Source organism: Vidua chalybeata, chromosome 2 (genome assembly GCF_026979565.1).
Source record: "Vidua chalybeata isolate OUT-0048 chromosome 2, bVidCha1 merged haplotype, whole genome shotgun sequence".
NCBI lineage: Eukaryota > Metazoa > Chordata > Aves > Passeriformes > Viduidae > Vidua > Vidua chalybeata.
In genome coordinates this window covers 101668969-101686532 of record NC_071531.1, presented here as the reverse complement: position 1 = coordinate 101686532, position 17564 = coordinate 101668969, and the positions used below count along the sequence as shown (strand labels likewise).

Below are 17564 nucleotides of genomic sequence, written 5' to 3'. Positions count from 1 at the left end.
ACTAAGTAGTTTTAAGCTCAGGTGGTCTTAAGGAAAGATTTCCCAAACACATGGCTGTAAAGAAGGGAAGCTTATAGAATAATTTCTTCAGCATGCCTAGAAATTATTCTGAAAATGGTCAATTTGAGTGAAAGATAATAATTTAAAGAGAATGCCAGGGATAAATTCTTATATCACTAGAGGGAAGCAGTTGTTTTTTTTCCCCTACCTATCCATACCCTCCTTTTATTAGCTCCCTGAGCTGAATCCATTCAACTCAATTCAACAGAAAATTACTCACTTTCTTCCTGCTGTTCTAAAGTGTTGAATTGGCTCAGCAGCAGATGAGAAAAACCTGCTTAAAAGACATGCAGAAGGTCTAGGCCAGAAGCACAAGAAGAGAGAAGGAGGCAGGTCATTCCCCTTTTCTGGCAGCAAGGCCCCAAGCAATGCAAGCATTCTCTTACAGCTTCAACTCCCTTTGTGCCCCTTCTTTGTGACATGAGCTCAGACCCCATCCCAAAAGGTTGTGAGATTGCTTGACCATCTTTATGAGAAACAACAGGAAGGGCACAGGAAGACTTTTAGCCTTTGGTCATTTTGCCTGTATTCCTCAGCAAATGGACAGATTCAAGCCTCACCTCCAACACCTTTTGTCCCAAGCCAGGTTGTGCTATAGACCAAGCACCGGTGCTCGGTGGGGATGTGTGTGGTACAGGTAGGGTTGTTCATATGTGATTGGGCAAAAGAGATTTGACATCAGCTGCAGGGCCAGGTCCTTGTCTTTTTGGGCTGTGAGCTGTGCCTAGTCACGTCCTCAGCAGTTCCCCCTTCTGCCTTGCATCCATTGTCTTTCATCCTGCTTGTGCTATTGACGTCATGCCCTTGTATCTTCTTGTCCCCTACTTCTTAACCTCGCTTTCCCTCTGTGTCACTATGGTCTTTAAAAAGGATTGTTTGTAGACACTTTTATTAGCAGAAAGAAAAACAGAGGAAGACCACAGAGAGGAGGAAGCCACAGAATAAACAACAACTGAACTTCATAATGAGAACTTCTTTTGATTCACTGCAAAAATAAATAAATGCCTCCATATCAGCCAGTAAGGAGAGGTGGACAAATCTGTTTTATTGTCTAGAACATTGTTTTTCTAATTTTGTATCTTGCAGGAGCAATGATGGCATGTCTGAAAATGTCAGAAAGTTTCAGAGATGTTTTTTCTTACCACTCCCCGACTCTACTAATTCTAAATATTTTCATCAGCACACAAACATAATCATAACTCCTGACGCATTCTCATGGAATAGCACCTGATGTCTGTTTTCATATTCTGGCCATAACTAAACATGACAGAGTCTTCCCCAATGAGTATTTAACACAACTGGTATTTTAGCTGCTCAGACAGCTTACATTTAAAACGAGCAAGAGACAGACAAAAGCAACACTCTGTGGCTATGGCATGTATAAACATCAGGTTTACCTGACTTCAGGACAAGTGCCAGAATCCTCCTCCTAAGAACAAGTGAAGCACTCCACTGGAGAACCCCCTGGCTGATGCACCTGGGGCCGTGACTCCCTTTGCCTGAGCATTCCCTGCATGTCCCCTGCCACCTGCTCTTCTCCTCGGGTCATCCTCTGGGATTAACTGGCCCAGCTGCCTCCACAGCCGTGCCCGCAGCTCACCGATGTACGGAGCAGGGCAATAACCACAGGCAGATGCCAGCCCACTCCCATGGGCATGGGGAAGGAAGGGGATCCCGGGGGTGGCCGAGCAGCATTGCTGTTGCATGCAAAGCCACGGGCTCACTGCAAGCGAGCTGCCGCCTCCTCGTCGTGCTGTGTGCCCTGTCCTGCTGGCAGTCATGGGGCTGGGTAAGGCTGACCCAGTCCTATGTTCCCGTGACAAGTCCCTCCTCACAGCCGGCTCTGAGTCCCGTTATATCCTCCCTCCACAGCAGCCCGGCACGCAGCCGGTGCTGGGGTTAGCGCAGCGCGATCCTCCCGAAGGAGCCGCACTCCCGGTGGCGGCCGGGCGGCGACGGGCGACACTTCCCGCCGGCGGTGGCGTTGTTGGCGGGACTGCGGCCGCTGGCACAGCCGGCCGGGCGTACCTGCACCGCCCGGGGGCCGCCCCCGCCGCCGCCCCGCCCTGCCCCAGCCCGGCCCGGCCGCGCTATAAGAGGGACAGCGGCGGGGCCGGGCGCTCAGGCTGGCGGCGGGAGGCGGCAGCGGCGCTGGGGCATCTCCGCCCGCCGCCGCCGCCATGAAGTCGCCTGCAGCCCAGCGCCCGGCGGGGCAAGGTGGGAGCGGCGGGCTGAGGGGGCGGGCGGGACCCCTTCCTTCTCTCCCTTCCCTTTCCCTCCGCCGGGGCGGGGGGCGGGCGGCGTCCGGGTCGGGTCGGGCCGGGCAGGTCCGGTGCGGTCCTGACGCCGCTGACACCGCCCAGCAGCGCCGGGGGAGGACGGCGGGGGCCTGGCGGAGGCGCTGGGCGAGTTCGACGCGGTGCTGGCCGAGTTCTCCTGCCCCGCCGGCCGGCGCCGCTTCTTCTACGGCGAGCACCTGGAGCGCATGAAGCGGCGGAGCAGCGCCAGCGTCAGCGACGGCAGCGGCCTCAGCGACTCCGAGAGTGAGTGTCCGTCGGTCCGTCCGTGCCGGCTGTGCCGGCCCCGGGGGCGGGGGGCGGCCGGGAAGCGACGCTCCAGAGAGGGTGCTAACCCAGCACGTCTCTCTGTTTGAGCGAGGCAGGGATCAGGGAGCGGGAACCCGTCTGTTTCTATAAACGCAGTGCCTTCTCGTTCGCGTTCTGGGTTGGAGGTGCGGGGATGCATGGGCTGGCCCCGCTGGTTTTACTCGCTGGTGTTGAACGGAGGGGAGAGTTGCTGGAGTGGAGCCTGAAGAGCTGTCTCTGGGGGAAGGTCGGGCTGCGGGACACCGGGACGTCCCGGCATCTGCAGTGAAAGATGTTTCTTAGGGGGACGGTCTTCACAGAGTGTCTGCTGTGTCTCGGTAGCCAGAATCATCTGGACAGAGCAAGCGAGCCAAAATGTGCTTTCCACAGCAGGTGGAAACTCACCCAGGTTTCCCGTTGTAAGAATGGTCATCCTTCCTTCCATCTGGGTGGACGGCAGTGTTATCACTGTTTCAGAGGTGCTGATTTTAAGCTACCTTGCACCCAAGTACAAGATGTATGTGAATGGTGTGTGCAGAACATGGAACAGGAAGGGTAGAAAGCTACTTGGAGCAAGAAAATGTAGAATTGGAACTAAATTTTTTCTAGTTAACTTGGAAAGAAGTTCAGCCCCTCTCACTGACTTTACCAATCAGGGAGAGAAAACATATTTCCTCTTCCAGATAGTGAAGCTGGAAACTGCTGTTCCCTGCTGAGCAGGAGGTTACTTTCTCAGAAGTAAGTCTTGGTAATTGCAAAATATAACCAGTTTGGGTTTTATTTGGTTTGCCTCTTCTTTTTTTTTTTCTTTTTTTTTTTTTTTTTTTTTTTTTTTTTTATTGTTGTTGTTTCGGGGTTTTTGTTAAGTTCCTAACTATATGAGAAGTTTGATGAAATGTACATGTTTTGCAGCTATTTATAATAAGTCTGCTCCTCTAATTTCTGTTCTGCCTCTTTATCACTTCAGGGACTCAAGGTGCCATTCTGTCGATTTAGTGCTTAAACACTAATGTTATCTCTCTAGCACTTGAGCTGTGAGAGCATAGAGACTCCAGATTATCAGAGCCCTTTATTTCATCATCATGGATGTAATTCATTTTGTTGGCAGGTATTATTTTACCTGCCCTGAACTTGAATACCTTGCCTAGCACTGCCTTTGGGTTTTTTTCTGTGGAAGTACATGGATCAAGATGCTATTTTTCTGTTTCATAATGTAGTGAGTGTAAAACTCCTTCTAAGAATCTCTACTTCCAAGGAGGATTTTGAACTCTGTGCCTAATTTAGACCGAACATTTTTCTTTCGTACAGCTGAGGGTGTGTAAGGTGAAATCTGCCTTTACTGAGTCAAACTGGCAGCCCTAGTATTACTATTTCTTGTGCAGTCTTCATAGTTGTGATATGTTGACCTCTCATATACACTTATTGTGTTTCACAATTGAGATGCTTGTAATGACAGAGTGAAATAATCTACTGTTGAGAAAATTATAAAAACCCCAACCTAGTATCTAGAATTTCTTCTTCTTGTATGGAGAAATGCTAAGTAACTATAGATAGCTATCTGCTGTGATTCAGAAGACTTAAATCTTCAAAACTGCTTAAAATTACTCTGTTAGAATTGACAAGAAGGATCTTTGAAGGAAGATGGCAGTGCTCTCTGGCAGGGCAGAAGGCCTGGTGAGAAAACAGCATGCTCATATAAATGGGCAGATCAGATCTTCAGGAAGATCTGGAAAATAAAAATATGTATGGCAAATTCACATGGGTTTAGGCTGAAGACAGTAGTGGGGGTAGTAAGATAGACAGGGTTTGATGGCTCTATATGAAGTCTTCAAAAATCTTGTATGAGGAACTTGACAAGTTTTCAAATCCTGTGCCATGTCTGAGTTGCTCCCTTGGTGATGCATCGTGTGAAAGGTGCCTCTGGAGAAGTCGCAGTGACTGCCATCTGGGCACCAGCATATAAGGGACCAGGAGGGTGCACCAGAGTTTATGAGGATATGTTTAAGGGAAAAGAAACAAAACCAGCCAGCTCTGCTCATGGCTCAGAAAAGGCCTAGTAAAACACTTCTTCCTATAGGAGTCATTCAGTGCAGTCAGTGTTTTATTTTGCAGTTATGGTAGGATTGGAGAGGAATTGTGGATTTATGAAGAGCTCCTTTTATAAAACAGGCTTTAGTGTCTGATGTAATCCAGCTACACTCCCTACATCTATTTTAAGAATAAATGCAGGGAGTTGCCTACTTACCCAGGTTCTTTCAGTTCAAACTCAAGTATTTATTGAGTTTATTTTCCCTTTGATTTCTGTAATTTAATGTTAGCTAGTATAGTGCTGAATTCATGACCTTGCTGTTACTGTAATAAGGGTTAGGTTAAAATACCACTGCAGAATCAAGGGGTAACTGGGCTGAAAGAGTAAGTTCTGATAACTCAAATCTTTTAAAACCACATTATCTGCAGGTACTTTGAATGATCATCTTGTTAATGAAGATTCTTTACATCTTTACAAAATCTTGTTATCCAGTGCCAAGACTATTTCAAGTACACTTTATCATGTGTGCATGGAACAGTTCAGACTATTGTATTTTAGTGCTATCTGTTGTTGTTTGATCTAATCCTCCTAACCAATGTGTTGTGGCTGATGAGATGTATCTTTTGGCCACTCCTGCAGTGATATCTTTCCACTGGGGGATGGAACTGTAAGGGAAGGAAACATTTTAAACTGTTGCAACAGTTTGTTTCAGTGTCCCTGAATCAGCTTTAAATTCAGTTTCATGAGAAGCTACTAACAGATGTCAAGTGGTCATACTTGAACAATATTGTTTAGTAGAGTAAGGGAAGCCTTTCCTCTCCTGGGATATCTGCCATGGGCATGAGCTCATTTAATTTAACAAAAAATTTACAGAATACCTCTGTCAATGCAGCTAATCCTGAAAATACTCTGTTTTCCTTAAAATCTCCTGAGGAAGCTACCTCCAAAAATACTATTTTAAATTCTTACATTGCATATTTCTGGCTCTTGAGAAAAAGTAGGATTTTGAAGACTCTGTATGAAAAATGGGTGCAATAGTACTTTGTTCTCCCACATCTTGTCGTGTCATTTGATTAAATGATCTTTGGACAAGGCCTGGCTTGGCTGTGGCCAAGCCTTGTGCGTAGCACAATGGACTCTAGACCTTGCCAGGACAGGGAGGCTCTGAGTGCAGATGTGTGTGATGGTCTCAGCCCACAAGTATTACATTCACTGAGTGGGTCAGTGCTGGAAATCATGATGCAACTTCTGAGTTACTCCAGCATTCCAGAGCTTCTGGCCTGTGAGTGAGTACCAGTTATGTTTCAAGTTGATGTATTCAAACAAATTGGAGCCCAGCAGCTTTGTTCTTTAGGTTATTAATCGTGCTGGAGCTTCTAAGCTGAGGAATACTTTATAACTCTTTGCTATTCACAGCATATCTTGGCTGTGATAAAGGAGGACTTGTGCTAGAGAGTGCTGTGTTGGCAGAAGCCACTTGTGTAGCTGCAGCTGTATTAATGAACTTACAGATAGCATTGTCTTCTTGTGTCAGAATAAGCTTGCAAAGAAGAGTGCAGGCTTGCCTGTGTAAAGTGCATACCCAGTCAGTGCATAGTGCCAGTACAGTTTGTGGCAGTGTCAGGACAGCCTTCCAAGTTTAGACTAAGGATAATGAATGGGAAGTTGGAGTTTAGGAGAAGTTGAGAAGGGAAGTGCTTTAGTGTTTCTTGGGCCAAAGTTACAATAACACTGAAAAGCTACATTAGAATCTGTTGTCACGCTCTCAGAAATGTTTGACACTTGTAGCTCCATGTTTTCTTGAGGCAGGCAGGTTCAGCTTCCTGCCTCTCTGTTAAAAGCATTGCAAAATAAATTAATCAATTAAATTCTTGTGCTCATACAGCCAGCAGTGTTTCTTTTGAGTTATTTTTTAGGGGTGAGTAAATGGTTTCTGAGCAATGCCTCATGGCTTTTAAACACAAGAAAGAAATCCTGAGTGCATCTAGAACTCTTAATTTTATTATTTTAAAATCAAGTAGGTGCAGGCATTGAGCAGGGTCTTTTAACACACAGTGCCTGGAGTAGTGGCAGCACTTGTGTTTACATAGATGTGGCTGTGGATATCTCCTCATGCTCATGCTAATGCCTGGGCCATCCAGAGATGAAGCATCAGCCATGTTTTTTGTTAGTACTGCAGCACTCACCCTGAAAAACCTGTTTACATTGTCAGTCTTGTAATATGTGACCATAAAGAAGGAAAGATAAAGGCAACAAAAATGATTGAAGATGTAAAATATTTTCCAAATGCTTAAATATCCTGGGACTGTCAGGCAAAAAAAGAGATGTTTTGGGTGTGGACAAGACAGTCTTCTGGAGAATCCTAAGTGACATTAGGACAGTGACTGCTATGTCACCAGTATGAGGAAGTCAAATTAAATTAGCATGTTTCAAAGAAATGAGGTATTATTTCTTTCATGAGCAGTTAAAGATTAAGGTATTATTGATATTAAAAGTTCACATACTCAAAAATAACTTGGTAAAATCCCAGCAGAGGCCACTGAGGACTGCTTGGGCTGATGTCACTGGTGTCTCAGGAAAGAGACTGGTACATGCATTGGGAGAACTTGGTAGAGCTCATCCTGCAACTATCAGTGTGTGGCTGCACCACTCTGAAGCTCCTCTACAGGCATCTGCTGTGAGTTGGTGTGAGAGACAGGATGTGAAGTAGATGAGCCTTTGGTCTCTGCAGCAAATGCCAGCCTTGTAACATGAAAAGGAGGTAGATTGTGCCTGTGAACTTCCTATGGCTTGTCTCAAACAAGAGGACAATAAAATGCTTATAATGAAAAAAAGTAAAGACTTTCTCTTCTGGAGAAAGTCCCTTTTATTATATGATCTGAGAAATAAATTTTTATTACATTACTGATATGTAAGAAGAAAAGGGGAAGAAAAACTGGAAGTTTCAGGTGCATAGCCTTCTCTACAGGTGTTTCAGTGTGCTGAGAAATGCAATTTTCGTAAGATTTCCTGTTCTTGTCACTTCAGCATACCCATTACTCTCACTCATTAGAAAGGAAGATTAGTAAAGAGAAGGCTGGAGTTGGAAACTGCCTCATAGCTGGTAAGCATGGTGGGGGGAGTGGGAAGGTAAGCTTTGTATATAATGAGAAAACATGCTTGTGCATCTGGGTTTCAGGCTTCCTAGATCACTTTTGTGTAGCTATGTGATTTGAAATCCTTTAAATAATGATGCTTAGGTGTGTCAATAGAGAAAAGGTGTCATTTTTTGGTCAGTATTGGAACAGATGTTTGTTAGCTAGCAAAATCCCCACAAAAATAAACAATGCAGCCAAGTGTAACTGTGATGATAAAAATAAACACTGTCCTTGGGGGGCTGAAACATACACATTTTGAAACAGGCTTTTTGTAGCATGAATATGTCTCACTTCTGCTGGTGACATTACAATTTCCAGATTTTTTTTTTCTAATTCTTTTAGCAAGTAGGCTATGTTCTGATAGAAATTATTTGTGTGTGGTCTGCTCATTAAGTGCTGAGTTACTGTTTCATAATGAATTCATGATATGTAGACACTTGAGTGGACTTGTGAAACTTTTCTCTGAAAGCTTTAGGGATGTGCTTTAACTTTTTCCCTAAAACTTTCTCCACTGAAAACTGCAGTAAAAATGTTACCAACTCCAGTGCTCTTCAAAATTGTATCTTGAGCCATGGTACTAGAAAGAGCATGGTACTAAAGAAGCGACATGGCTGAATTTTTCCATTGTCAGTTTTGAAATGAAAAGTTGAAGGTTTTCCTCCTTCAGTCCATTAGTACTGAGAGCCTTTCAATTGCTCATTTCATGGGGACATTTCTATATTTACATGGTGTTGCTATGGTTTATTTTGTGGTTTAACCATATACTGGAACAGTAAAGTTATACTAACTACAGATTACTTTGCCAAAGTAAAATACATCCATATTTATTCCTACCCCTTAATTTTGCAGTGTAGCTTGACTGATGCAAATAGACTCACTGACAAAACTCTCAGATTCTAAGGCTTTTTTTTTTTTTTGCTTTTGGAGAGACAAATTGTTATTTTTTAAACAGCTAAAGTGGCATAGTCTACATATAAGCACTGGGACTAAAATCAATGTACAAAGTGAAAAATAGATAGTGGATTAGAAACTTGTGGTGGGAGAGAAGGAGCTGGATGAGGAAGAACAGCAGCAATGAGATCCCTGGCCTCAGCCCCTGGTTATTGGGTTGCAGAGGATGTTGTATTTGTCTGACAGTGGAACTCTTCCAAGGGCCATTATTGGAGGTGAATGAGCAAATCTTGGCTTGGGCAGCTGGTAGAGAGCAAAGGCTGAAGTGTCCTTTTCCCAGAGCTTTCTGCCCTACAGCCACACTTTGCCAAAGAGGGTATTTTTCTGTGCTGCATGTCATAAGTATTTTTTAACAGTAGATTGTTTTCAGCAGGTATGGTGACCTTGCTGGTGGAGTCAATGCATTCCTCCTTACATCACTAGAATTTCTGATGCTTGGTGGCATGAATAAGCCACAGTCAGTAGCTAAAGTATATTTTGCTTTGAGAAATATAAATGTTGATATTTTCCTGAAACTATTACAACCCATCAGAAGATAACATTGTTATGTGAAAACATTTCACCTTTTGAAACTGGAAGAAAAACATTCAGAGATTTAAAGTAACAGTTTTGACATATTTTATCTTTGTCCAGTTGTAAATATTTGCCAGCATAACTTGTGGAAGCCAGTATGAAATGACATTTTCTGATGTCAACCCAGCCTTGCTACATTTGGTGTCTGGATGTTAGTATCAGAGAGTTCACATTAAAAGTATACTCAGATTTATATCCATAGTTCTCTGTATTTTTTATTAATTCAATGAGCTGTAAAACCTTTAAAATATGAATTGACTTGGAAATTTTTGTTCTTGCCTATTCAAATAAATAGCCTGAAAAGTGTTTTATCTTTGCTCTGTTCTGTCAGTGTTTCAGTGAATTACAGTCTTGGCTGCGGCACTGTTTGTGTCAGCTATTACAAGTTACTTGGGTTTTTTATGATGGTAGGGGTTTTGTCCTGAACAGCTAGAATTTTCCATTCTGTGTTTCTTAGTCACTGGGGTTTGCATCTTGGCTGAAAAAAATGTGGCCTTAGTAGGCAATTGTTCTGCAAACTGATTTCAGAGGAAATTTGCCACACCTTTAATGGAGAGAAAGTATCAATTAATGTACAGGGTTCACACACATCATTGCAGAGCACTAACAGATTTCTTTCACCCTTAGGTTACATTTTTTTCCTGTTTTTAGGAGCTGCTTTTAAAATGGCTTATCTTTTTTTCCCATTTTTCTATCTAAAATTATCTGATTTCTGCATTGTATTCATGAAGTCCTTATATTTGAAGTTTCGAGTAACTTGGTTTTGATCTGCTGAAGTTTAGAAAGAACAGCATTTCTTAAAAGTGGAGATAAAGAAATTCCAATTAGAGGGTTCTTTGAAGAAGCAATCAAACTCTATACCCATGTCTGTAAACAAGAAATACTAAGTGGTGGCTGACCAGTGGCAATAGCCCCAGGTGACAGATGTCAGTCACGCCATCACTCACATTTGTGTGGTGCTGTGGGTTGTGTGTGTTTGCCAGAACAGGATCCAAGATGATGGCAAAGGAAGCTGAAAATACAGCCCAGTGGTGGGCCAAAATGCATGAGAAAGAGGAAAGTATTCCAGGCTGAAGCTTTTCCCTCAAGCCTTTTCAGTCTGTATTGAAACAGAGGTGAGCTTGGAAACCAGCACAGAAAAACAAATCAGCTTTTATGGTGAGGAAAGATCTGAGAGGCTTTGTAGGTGCAGTCGTCTGGTCTGCCTTGTCACTGTGCCTGTATGCTCCCGTGGAAGGTGCTGGAAAGGGCAGCAGGCTAGAGGAGGTGGGTGGGGACACACACACTTCTTCCCAAAGACAGCTGAACTTGAGGCACAGGTCTGCAGGAGGATGTTCTCAGTGTCTGCTGTCTGGAGACATCCAGACATTCTGTGGAGGTGGAGATGTGCAGATCTTGGCAAGGCAAGCTGTGGTCCTGCCCCCTTTTGCCAATTCATCAAGACACCCTTAATGTAGCTAAAGCAGTCCTCTCCTGGCACAGCAAATGGGACAGGCGTCCAAGGAAGTGTGACAATTCTCTCTGCAATGGACTTGGTGCTGCAGTGTAGCCACCTCCCAGGCTGTGGCTCCAGGGACAAGTGCTGTGTGTGCTGCAGGGAGCAGAATTGCTGGCCTCAGTGGCAAGCAGTGGTAGTCACCACCTACATTGATGTCCTAGGCAATGTGCCAAGTAAGTGGAGACCATGGACATGTTTGTATCACAATGGTGTCTTTTTGTAGAACTACAGTTTTCAGGTTGCTGGCTTGAAACTGCAGGACCAGCAGTTTTAGAGTCTCTAGAAGGATGACAATGCCTCCTTCCAGTGGAGCCAGGACTAATACTTGGGGTGTCCCTGTACTTAAAGATACTTTTTGATGCTTTTCGAGCTTAAGGCCTTCTCTAAAATACAAGAACATCAAAATTATATTGGGGCCTTTTCTGTTCCTTTCCAGGACATATAAGGCCTTCTTTAGATCACCTAAGATCACCTAAAGATAAGATCAACTAAAGATCACCTAAAATAAGATTGCAGGATATCTTGTGTATCAGTGTACTGCTTCATGAACTCCAGAGACTCACAGAATAAAAGAATTAAAAATGTCATACTTAAAGCAGCAGAGTAATGTATGGAGAAAGCGGTGCACTTGCTTTGGGGATAAAGGACAGCACTAAATATATTCTTTATTCTGAGGGGTTGTCCTTGTCCTGGAGCTCTCTATTCAGGGTTTTTTGGTAACTTTTGAAAAAATTACGTAACAGAATTTCCCAGAATATGGTGAATTGGGCAAGTTCTACCAGATCTAATTTTGCTGATGTGGGATAATTGTAATTTCTGTCTAATTTTTCAAATGGTGCTGACTTCAGGGAAAGCTTTCCTTACTGAGGGTGAGGATTGAACCTAGTCCTGCTTTCTTTTGAACAGTAGGAGTGGGAGTAGCAGCCTTCACACAATAAAAGGTTTATTTATTCACTTCTCTGGTTTTGAAGACTTTAAATTTGAGTTCTACATACTTTGAAGTCTGTATAGGAAAGGCTGCATTTTAGGTTTAAATTATATTAAAAACTTCAGAAGGTGTCAAATTTACTTTATAACGTTGCTTTTTTACAGGTGCAGATTCCCTCTTCAGAAATAGTTTCAGTCTCAGTGATGAAAAGCTCAACTCTTCAACTGCATCTACTCCAAGCTTGCCATCCCCTTCAGTAACTCCTTGTAAAGGTATCTTAATTTTAGCTGGCACTTCTTCCTAATCCTCAGTTATTTGAGCTTCTTGCTGGGAGCCAGAATTCACATGCTTGCATGGACTTTTTTTGGCTTTTTCCTGGTGGTTTTTTTTGGGTTTTGGATTTGTTTTTCTTTTTAAATGACAACAAAACTAAGGATTTCTGTTGAGAACACTACAGATCCAAATATTGTTGTCTTGATTATAAATGGCAATAGCATTCTATATCTGCACATTGCAGGTGGCCTGGCAAGCCTTTTGGTTTTGAAACACTGAGCTAACTTCTGCTAAGCACTGAAGCAACTAAGTGGCTTAAGTCCCATTTTGCTATAAAAATGCTTAGCCTGGATGCAGGGGTAGAGGGACTCCTCTGAAGCCATATGCTGCCATTTAAGTTAACACAATTGCTCACATCCATATAGACCTTACACAGTGCTTATACAAGCCATATATTAGCAGTTCCTTCCTCCTTTGAAGCTATGCTGTTTCAAAGAGACTTCTGTCTTGCAGCTGATCCAACTTCCCAGGACAATGTTTCATTCAGGTTAATTTGGATTAACTCTGGAGCAGACATATCAATAAGTGAACACACATACATTTGTACTGCATGGTGCATGTTCAATAGCCTTTCATGCTTTCATATCTTTTCCACAGTGACTAGTCACAAAAAACCAAGTTGAATGCTTTCTTTTCAATTAGTGGGATATTAACGAGAAATAATGAGTAACAGTTTCTGTGAAGTAGCAAAAAAAGAGGTCAGCTAAACTGACAGGAAATATTTGGTGAAGAATTACACTAAAGGACAAGATGTTCTTCCTGATGAGAAGACAGAAAGAGTTGGAACTGTCTTGGACAAGACCACAGACATGAGATAAGGAAGCAACTTGCAGTAAAACTAGATTGAATGGAACCAGTGGTGTTGCCAGGAGCAGAAAATTTGGTGAATGTTTAGTTCCAAATTTATAGTGTATGGACCAAGATGAAAGGATCTGGCAGCACAGCAAGCCTGTGATACTAAAGTGATTTAAAAAGGCTGAGATTTGAGTAGGGCTGGGAGCTCATAGGAATTGATTAGGGCCTTGCATGCAGCATCTGAAGAGAGGAAACAGGAAAGATAGCCACAGTAGCAGACATGGATTAGTTGATATGTATCTTTTATTCTTCACTGCAACCCCTTTTTTTAAAGGAGGCTACATAAAGTATTGCTTTGTGTTGCTTCTGTCAAGTAGAAAACTATGAAAGCTAGAATTTCAATTCAGTCTCCCATGTTCTCTAAGTGCTTTTGGACATTGCAGCAACTCTGTTGATGAGAAGTTTGCTGACAATAATCCAAGCATGTTTGCTACCCCTGAAAATTATTTGGAGGCTCATGTGTTTCTAGTGTTTCTTCTAGCCAGAGAAACATGTCCTGTCTAATCAGTATTTACCCTGGTTTTGCAGCAAAGCTTGGAGACACAAAAGAGCTGGAGGACTTCATTGCTGATCTTGACAGAACACTAGCAAGTAAGTAGATTTTTATTAGTTGCTTGCATCTCACTTGGAACTTGTTATAAAGAGTGTTGAAAGCCAATATATAAGGAGAGAGGGAAGGGAAAAATAGAAATAGTTTATACAATGTGGCTTTCTTTTAGTTTGCTAGTCCTGTGGATCATTATCTGGATAAAAAGGTAAAACAGACTAAATTCAGACTTTGCCTGAATGTTCAAGGCACACAGTTTATCCTGTGTGACAAAGGCTGAACTCAATGAACCCCTGGTCCCATCTCTGAGTCAGCTGCAATTCACCTCTCCTTGACAGTGGATGGATAAATAAACATCAGGTTCTTAAATACCCAAAACTCAGTTTAAAAACTGGTGATCTATTTCTTCATTTTAAAGCTAAGTAACTGGAGGAGTATCCTTTGGTGAGAAAAAAACCTTTTTGTTCTAGACTTTGCTTTATGAAAGAACTAAGGAGCAAATATCTGTATCTATTGACTTAAACTAAATGTCAAAATCCTGTTTGTGCTTGTTTTTACCAGGAATGGAACTTGGATCACTATTTCTGGCACTGTTTAGAAATTGTATCTTTCAGCTACAGTAATGAATTCTTCATTATGATTTTTAAAGAAAAACAACCAAAAAACTGGCCACCTATTGCCAACCATATCCTCTGCCTATTCCTTTTGCTTCTTCCTCTTCTGTTATGGACATAATAACATTTCTTTTGTGTTTCAGGTTGGAGTTTTTTTTAATGTGGAACTAGGCTATAGAGCCCAAACCAACAAGCTGTAGGACTAGACCTTAGTAACAGCATAAACAAAGCCCTCTCAAACTATGAACTGAGAGTTTTGTGTACTCATTACGTGTTTTCCCTTTTCTGTATTTCTTGAAGATATGGACTTAATTCAAGACAGCTGCCCTTATGAGCTTCCTGCTTCCCTGCTGTCTTACTTGTATCTTAATCCTGGTTTCACTTCTCATGCTTAAAATACATTTTTTTAGTTTCCTGTCTTGTGTCATGGAAGTAAGCTTGAGCTAACGTCATCTTTACCACTGAAATTTAATTGACCACTCTTCTGAAAAAAATCCAGGTTTTTGAAGGTTTCTGTAGGACAATGAAAGCCCAAACCAGCAAATATTTGCATTGCTATATCTTGTTGCAGCTCTAAAGGGGCTGCCTGTAATACATAGATTTTATTTTTCCCTTGCCAAGTACATCAAAGGTGAAAGCAGGAACTACCACCTGCTCTAGTGGTTTTGTGCTTTGTTTTTTTGATGTGAGATTTCTTTTTTTTTTTTACTCTCAAGTAGACAAATCTCCAGTGATCTCAGCAGAGTTTCATTTGTACAGTATCATTGTACAGTGAGGAAGAAGTCCAACCTCCATCTGGTATTTATCATCACATTTTTGAGGAGCTGTATGTGTATGCTTGAGTTTACACAGAACTTTGTTCAGATACCTTTTCAAGCCTAATATACTTGTTAGAACAGTACTTGCCTTGTCTTTTTTGCACACCAGCATTTCAGCTTTCCTGTTAACTTTAAAAAAATACATCATTTGGCTTGTCAGGCAGTCTAGCAAGCTGGGCTTAGGCTAGGGTCTGATATGTCAACAACATGCAATCTTATTTAATAGAGATCTTTAGTGATCTTTCTTGTTCTGTATTTTCAGGTATGTGAAATGAATTTTCAGCATTGTGCTTGCATGTGAATGTCCTCTGAAGGATAAATTACATCAGTCAGTGAGAACTGCTGCCCTTGTCTGATAACTTCACTCCCCAAGATACCCTCTGAACATAACCTTTGTGAATTCTTACAAGTATTTAACTGGCAACATTGGTTTTGGGGTTTGGGTTTTTTTGGGGTGTTTTTGGTTTTTTTTTACTTTGCAGCAGATGGAATAACTTAAATGTTAGAGCTGTATTTTGCTTTAAAATATAGCTTGAATTTTAATTTAAAGTTGCTTTTATGCAAATATATTTGTAATTTTATATAGTTGAAAACTTTAATGCTTTTCTCCATTATAATATATTTTTGTATGCAAATAAATCCTGAACTGGAATCCAGATGTCTGTAAGCTTCCTATGAACATGCAAACTCTGAAATATAAATACCAGTTAAACTCTTATTGAAAACAACATGCTTTAAAATATCTTAATAATGGTATGTTTTTGCCCTGTTAGGCAAAATTTGTTATGCTAGTTAAATGTGGTTGCTTAAACAAGAACTTTGTACTTTGTAACAGTCAGGAAAATAATAAATTTGGTCAAACTATTACTTCAGATTTGTGTTAATATAAATGAAATAACACTGACTTACTAGACATTTGAACAATAACACCTATTGTAAACCCTTTGTAAAAGCTGGTTTTAAACTCTCAGACCATTTGACATGAAGCACTCACTCTTTGGAAGGTCAGACATTTAGGCCCATCAGTTTAAAGGTATGGAGGTCCTGTACCACTGAGACAATACTTGTGTTTGGATGTTTCTAACACCAGGTCCTTGGGTCTGGAATGATCAACCACTCTGAAAAGACTTCCTGGCCATCAGTGTGGTGCTGAAAGAGGGAAGGTGAACCTGTGCTTTTTACAAGGAACCTGATTCTTTCCATATGCATTAGACACTGGGAATGTCATTATGTGAGCTCCCCTCCAGCTGCTGCAGGCATTACAGCTGGCTCTGCTGTCTGAGCTGTGCTCTGCAGTCTGTTCAGACCAAGTGAGCTGGGGCTGGGCTGGTTTGAACTCCGGCTGAATTTTGACCAAAGCTGTCTTGTGAGCAGTTGCTTGAATGGTTCAGTTACTGTGCCCCCTTTGATGTGCTATCTTTGAGTGTGTCTGGAGTGTGTGTGTACCTATGACACAACTATCTGCTTAGGGGACCTTAAAAGACAGATTTAGACCTGCCTTCTGCAGCTTGGAGAAAACCTACTGTGTATTTCCTAATAGGAACGTCATAAGAATGGTGTAGATCCATCTCCCTGGATTTTAGATTTCCTAAAAATTGACTAAAACATTTGGGTTTTATTTATCACCATATGATTTCTTTTTTCCCTCAGTTTTATTCATTAGTAAGAAAAAAAAAAAATTCTGAACTTAGTACATTTTTATCAGTCTGAAAGAGTCTTGAGGTTGTTTTGTGTTTTTTTTTCATTCTTTCAGGCAGAAGGGCAATGTAAAGTGCACAGTGTGTGGTGCAGTGTGTTCCTGAAGAGGAAACTTTCCTTTCAGCATTTCTAACTGCAGATTCTGTTGATAAATTGTCCCATAGAATAGAAAGGGAATAAAATTATTTAGGAGGGTAAAGTGTCATGCTTGCAGTAGTTAACTTTCAGATCTATGAAGGAAATAGTTATGATTCAGGTTTGAGCCAGTGATATCCTTCTCCTTGCTCTGGGACCTTCCCAGAGGCTCCTACATCACAGGAACCCCATTATTAGCAGTGTAAAATTCACTGCTACTATGCTGTAATCATACAGGAGCAATTATTCCTTTTTGTTGCCTCTGTGGAACTTGAGAGGGTGTCTGGCCCTCCTGCCCAGTCCCAGATGTGAAGGGATTCCTCTGGCTGGTGTAGGACTTCTGTTAGCTGTAGAGACAATGTGCCTTTCAGCAGGAGCTGAGGGAAGGGGAACAGGACAGCAGGGACAACAGTTTCCCTTTTAAGAAACATCCTTAGCATAAGGCATGTTTTTAAACTTGCTAGAATAGCAGCAACAGTTTTGGCTGGTTTTCTATATTTTAATGCTAGTTGATAGTATGAACAAGGGGGTGGGAGATGGACAGCTATTTTCTCCTCTGTTCCTCAGGTTGGATTGTTTGAGGCATGAGTTTTCCACTTCTGCATATTCAGTTGTTGCTTGATCCTGTTGAATACTCTGTGCCTATAATCAGTATTTAAAGTCAGATGTCTCCCTTTATAGATTGAAATCACCACATTAGTGCAGTACTTTGGAATGGCAATACTTTGTCCTTACAGACACCCAGTTTTGAAGGTTTTTCCAGTATAAGCAAAGGTTTTAGCTAGGCGTGTTCCTCATTTTGT

The 17564-nt window shown here is 41.9% G+C and overlaps 1 protein-coding gene across 2 annotated transcripts; it reads left to right on the top strand.

Moving 5' to 3' along the window:
- The first annotated feature begins 1591 nt into the window (after positions 1-1591).
- On the top strand, positions 1592-15795 carry RGCC (regulator of cell cycle). Of its 2 annotated transcripts, XM_053934973.1 has the most exons (5): positions 2173-2277; positions 2427-2603; positions 11926-12033; positions 13478-13540; positions 15191-15795. In XM_053934973.1, the coding sequence occupies exons 1-5, from the start codon at positions 2241-2243 to the stop codon at positions 15196-15198; spliced, it is 393 nt and encodes a 130-aa protein (XP_053790948.1). In that variant the 5' UTR covers positions 2173-2240; the 3' UTR covers positions 15199-15795. The 2 variants fall into 2 exon arrangements, with proteins under 2 accessions (XP_053790947.1, XP_053790948.1); XM_053934972.1 differs by lacking the exons at positions 2427-2603; positions 13478-13540; positions 15191-15795 and having other exon boundaries at positions 1592-2277; positions 11926-12013.
- The last annotated feature ends 1769 nt before the right edge of the window (positions 15796-17564 follow it).